The sequence below is a fragment of the Solanum lycopersicum genome, chromosome 7 (genome assembly GCF_036512215.1).
Source record: "Solanum lycopersicum chromosome 7, SLM_r2.1".
NCBI lineage: Eukaryota > Viridiplantae > Streptophyta > Magnoliopsida > Solanales > Solanaceae > Solanum > Solanum lycopersicum.
The window spans coordinates 49629987-49634824 of NC_090806.1; the positions used below are offsets into that span (position 1 = coordinate 49629987).

Here is a 4838-nt window from a genome sequence, read left to right on the forward strand (position 1 = left end):
GGCCACAGATGAGATTCGTGAAGAGATGGCTCAAATGATAACTGAGCTCGGGTTGGCATTAAAACGTATCATAGGAGGTGCAGAGAAAGTAAATGCGGTGAAATATTTGACTAAACCACCCCGCCAGTGGATGACTACTACTATGAAGAGGATTCTTATGCAATGAATGAGAAAATGGGGGGTTTTCAACCGAATTCCCAAGGCTCCAATCAGAAGAATTGGCACCAAGGTCAAGGAAATCAAGGTCAGAACTATGGAAATTACAAAAGAGAGGGCCATTATGTTTGTGAAGGAAACTGCAAACGTCACAACAACTACAACAAGGGTAACTATGGTAACAAAAATGATCGAGGAGGGCCCTATGTTTTGCCTAAAAATTGGGAAGTTGCTCCTAGGGATGGTGGAGGTAGTATGGAGCGAGTTGAAGATATGTTATAGAATATGAGGAGGAGGTTTGGTACTAGTGATGAGCATGCCAATGAGTTGAGAGGTGATTTTGCTAATATTGGGAAAAAGGTGGATGCACATGCAATCTCAATCAAGCATCTTGAGTTGCAAATGTCCAATTGTCTACTACGGTGAACCCACGTCAACCAGGTACTTTTCTTAACTATACCATTCAAATTCAAAAAATGATGGAAATTTCATGGCGATCTCTACTCGAGGGGTAAAGCAAACCATTGATCCACCTATGCCGTCTGTAGTAGAAGATGAGGTGAGAAAAGATGATGAGGTAGTGGAAGTTAGTGGTAAGTTGGTAGACAAAGCGGTGAAAGAAGCAGAGATACCCCGAAAGGTGATCCCCATTCCTATACCACCACCACCATTCCCGCAAAGATTGGTGAAGAATATTGAGGACGGTAAATACCAGCGTTTTATTACTATGTTGAAATAACTTTCCATCAATGTCCCTTTGATAGATTCTCTTGAACAAATGCCCGGTTATGCCAAGTTTATGAAAGATATGGTTACAAAGAAGAGATTTGTAGTTTTTAGGATGATGACCAAATGCAACATTGTAGTGCTATTGCTACAAGGTCTCTTGTGCAAAAGAAAGAAGATTCGGGCGCTTTCACTATTCCATGTACCATCGAGTTGATACACTTTTCTAAAGCACTATGTGATCTAGGTGCAAGCATAAATCTCACGCCTCTCTCTATTTACAAGAAGTTGGGTTTGGGTGACCCAAAGGCCACTGCGATGCAGTTATTAATGGCAGATGTAACGATGAAGAGGCCTATTGGGATTCTCCACGATGTGTTAGTGAAGGTGGACTCATTTATATTTTTGGCCGATTTTGTGATTCTTGACTGTGAGGTGGATTTTGAGGTGCCTATTATTCTTGGGTGGTCGTTCCTTGCTACCGGCCACACCTTGGTTCACATACAAAAAGGTCAAATGATGTTTAGGATAAACAATGAAGAAGAAACTTTCAACATTTGTAGGTCTATGAAGCAGAGAGGTGAGCTCCAAACGGTATTTGCTATATCCTAAAGGGTTGAGAGTTCGTCTGAGGTACAAATCGAAGAACGCTTTGGTGTTGAGGCACTAGCGGTAGTGATAATAAATTTTAAGAGTGATGGTATTTAAGAGTATGGTTCGTTGTTTGCGGCATTTGATCGAGGTGAATTTCAGTTTAAACCAAAGAGATTGGAGTTATATATGAAGCATCGTGAGTCTCCATCTGCGAAACCATCTATTGAGGAGGCCCCAAAATTATAACTTAAGGCCCTACCACCTCATTAGAGATATGTATTCTTAGGAAGAATGGCACTTTGTCAATAATCATTGCATTGGATTTGAATGTGGAACAAGTAGAGTGTCTGGCAGAAGTGTTAAAGAGGTTCTAGCGAGCAATTGGTTGGACAATTGTGGACATTATTGGGATTCGACCTGGTATTTGTTCACACAAAATCCAACTCATGCCCGATCACAAACTTAGTATTGAGCACCAAAGACGTTTGAATCCACATATGCAAGAGGTAGTTAAGAAGGAGAGTATTAAGTGGTTGGATGCCAGAGTCATGTACCCTATCGCAGATAGTAGTTGGGTATCCCCTGTTCAGTGTGTGCCTTAAAAGGGGGAATGACATTGGTTCCTAATGAAAAGAATGAGCTTGTTCCAATGAGGTTGGTAACCGGATGGAGATTTTGTATGGATTACTGGAAGTTGAATGCGTGGACTGAGAAGGACTATTTCCCTATGCCCTTCATGGATCAAATGATAGATAGACACGCACGAAAAGGATGGTAATGTTTCCTTGATGGTTATTCAGGTTACAATCAAATCTCTATTTCATCGGAGGATCAAGAGAAAACCACCTTTACTTGACCTTAAGGGAAATTCACATTTAAAGGATGTATTTTGGGTTGTGTAATACATTGGCTACTTTTAAGAGATGTGTGATGTCGATATTCTCCAATATAGTGGAGGACACTATTCAGGTATTTAAGGATGACTTTTCACTTGTTGGTTACTCTTTTGATCGTTGTTTGAGTCACTTGGACGAGGTTCTCAGAAGATGTGAAGATTGCAACCTTGTACTAAACTAGGAAAAATGTAACTTCATAGTGAAAGAGAGTATTGTATGGGGCCATCACATCTCAGAGAAGGGTATAGAGGTTGATCAAGCAAAAGTTGAGGTTATAGAGAGACTTCCTCCATACATCCTCGTTAAGTGTGTAAGAAGTTTTCTTAGGGCATGCAGGCTTCTACCGAAGGTTTATTAAGGATTTCTCAAAAATTTCACATCCTCCGTGCAAGTTAATTCAGAAGGAATGTAAGTTCTGTTTTGATGAATCCTGTCTGAAGGCATTTGGAGAGTTAAAGGAGAAGTTAGTGTTTGCGCCCATAATTTGTTCCCCAAATTAGAGTAAGCCATTTAAGGTGACGTGTGATGCTAGTGGGGTTTCTTTTGGTATGGTATTGGGACAACGGGGATAAAATCTTTCACCCTATGTATTATGCTAGTAAGGACCTAAACGAAGAACAAAAGAACTACATTGTGACTGAACAAGAGCAACTTGCAGTGGTATTTGCTTTCTAAAAATTTCACTCCTATTTACTTGGCACGAGAGTTATAGTGCATACTGACCACTTCGCTTTGAAATATTTTATGGCAAAGAAGGATGTGAAACCAAGGTGATTAGATGGGTGCTACTTTTGCAAGAGTTTGATTTTGACGTGAAACATAAAAAGGGGACCAAAAATGAAGTCGCCGATCACTTGTCTAGATTAGAGGATGAAGCTATGCGAGAGTTGGGTGAAAAGGCTGAAATTGATAATACCTTCCCTGATGAGCATATATTAGATGCTTCTTATGACTTGATCCCATGGTTCGCCGACTTTGTGAATTATCTTGCTAGGGATATAGTTCCATTGGATTTGTCCTTCCATCAGAGGAAAAAAGTTCGTGCATGATGTGAAAATGTTCTTTTGGAATTTATATCGGAGTTGTGCTGATGGGATTATTTACCATTGTGTTCCGGAAGTTGAGATTCTAACTATTTTGGAGGCATACCATTCCTCGCCTGTGGGTGGGCATCATAGTGGTATCCGGAATGCCCATAAGATTTTGCAATGTGGGTACTATTGGCCAACCATCCACAAAGATGATCATGAGTTCTCCAAGGCATGTGATAGGTGCCAAAGAGATGGTGGCATTATGAAGAGGAAAGATCTCCCTTTAAATTTCATTCTAGTGATTGAGTTGTTTGATGTATGGGGTACTAATATTATGCGCCAATCCATTTGTGAGTTCTCATGGGATGAAATATATTGATGTGGCGGTTGATTATGTGTCAAAATAGGTGGAAGCCATAGCACTTGCCAACAATGAAGGGAAGAGTTTCACCATTTTCTTGAAAAAGATCATCTTCTCCAGATTCGACACACCTAGGTCTATTATTAGTGATGGGGTATCCAACTTTTTCAATAAATTGTTCAAAGGGCTATTGGAGAAATACCATCCACAAACTAGTGTACAAGTTGAGGTGTCGAATAGAGAAATCAAACAAATCCTGTCAAAAATGGTGAATGTTAATAGAAAGAATTGGTCAAGGAGGCTTGATGATGCTCTTTGGGCTTACCAGACTGCATACAAGACCCCCAGAGGTATGTCTCCATACCAACTTGTATATGGGAAATCTTGTCATTTGCCGGCTGACTTAGAGCACAAGGCCATGTGGGCAATGAAGAAACTGAAGATGGATTAGAATGAAGACTTAGAGCACAAGGCCGAGACTTAATGGGTTGAATGAGCTTGATGAGTTTCGCCTAAAATCATATGAAAGTTCAGCCCTGTACAAAGAGAAGATGAAGAAGTACCATGACCAAATGATTGAGAAGCGCGAATTTGTAGTTGGGACTCGGTGCTTCTGTGTAACTCTAGGTTGCCCTTGTTTCCAGGAAAATCAAGTTCAAATGGATCGGTCAATTCTTGACCACTAAAGTGTTCCCACATAGAGAGGTTGAGTTGGACAACAAGAAGGGTGTAAGGTTCACATTTAATGGGCAAAGAATCAAGATCTACCTAGGGCATGCGGAGAGTTCCCATGAAGTGGTTGAGGCATATCACCTTCATGAAGTCTGAGTAATCAAGGGTCTTGTGTCGTGCCACGACGTTAAATCAATCGCTTCTTGGGATTTGGTGTTCAATATAATTGTGTGATTTCAAGTTGAATTTTTGGATTTTCTTCGAATTTATCAAAGTAAGTTCATGAATTGTGTTCTTCTAAGCATGCATAACAAAATTTACAACTAGGGTTGTGGGAATCGTGGGTGATTAACAAACTAAACCTATCTACATAACAATTCTCAAATAGGTTATTGCATTCAT

At 40.2% G+C, this 4838-nt stretch overlaps 1 protein-coding gene across 1 annotated transcript; it reads left to right on the top strand.

The window, feature by feature from the left end:
* The first annotated feature begins 646 nt into the window (after positions 1 to 646).
* LOC138337472 (uncharacterized) lies at positions 647 to 4215 on the top strand. Its single transcript, XM_069287386.1, has 5 exons — positions 647 to 860; positions 921 to 1037; positions 1130 to 1476; positions 3200 to 3409; positions 3811 to 4215. The coding sequence occupies exons 1-5, from the start codon at positions 647 to 649 to the stop codon at positions 4213 to 4215; spliced, it is 1293 nt and encodes a 430-aa protein (XP_069143487.1).
* The last annotated feature ends 623 nt before the right edge of the window (positions 4216 to 4838 follow it).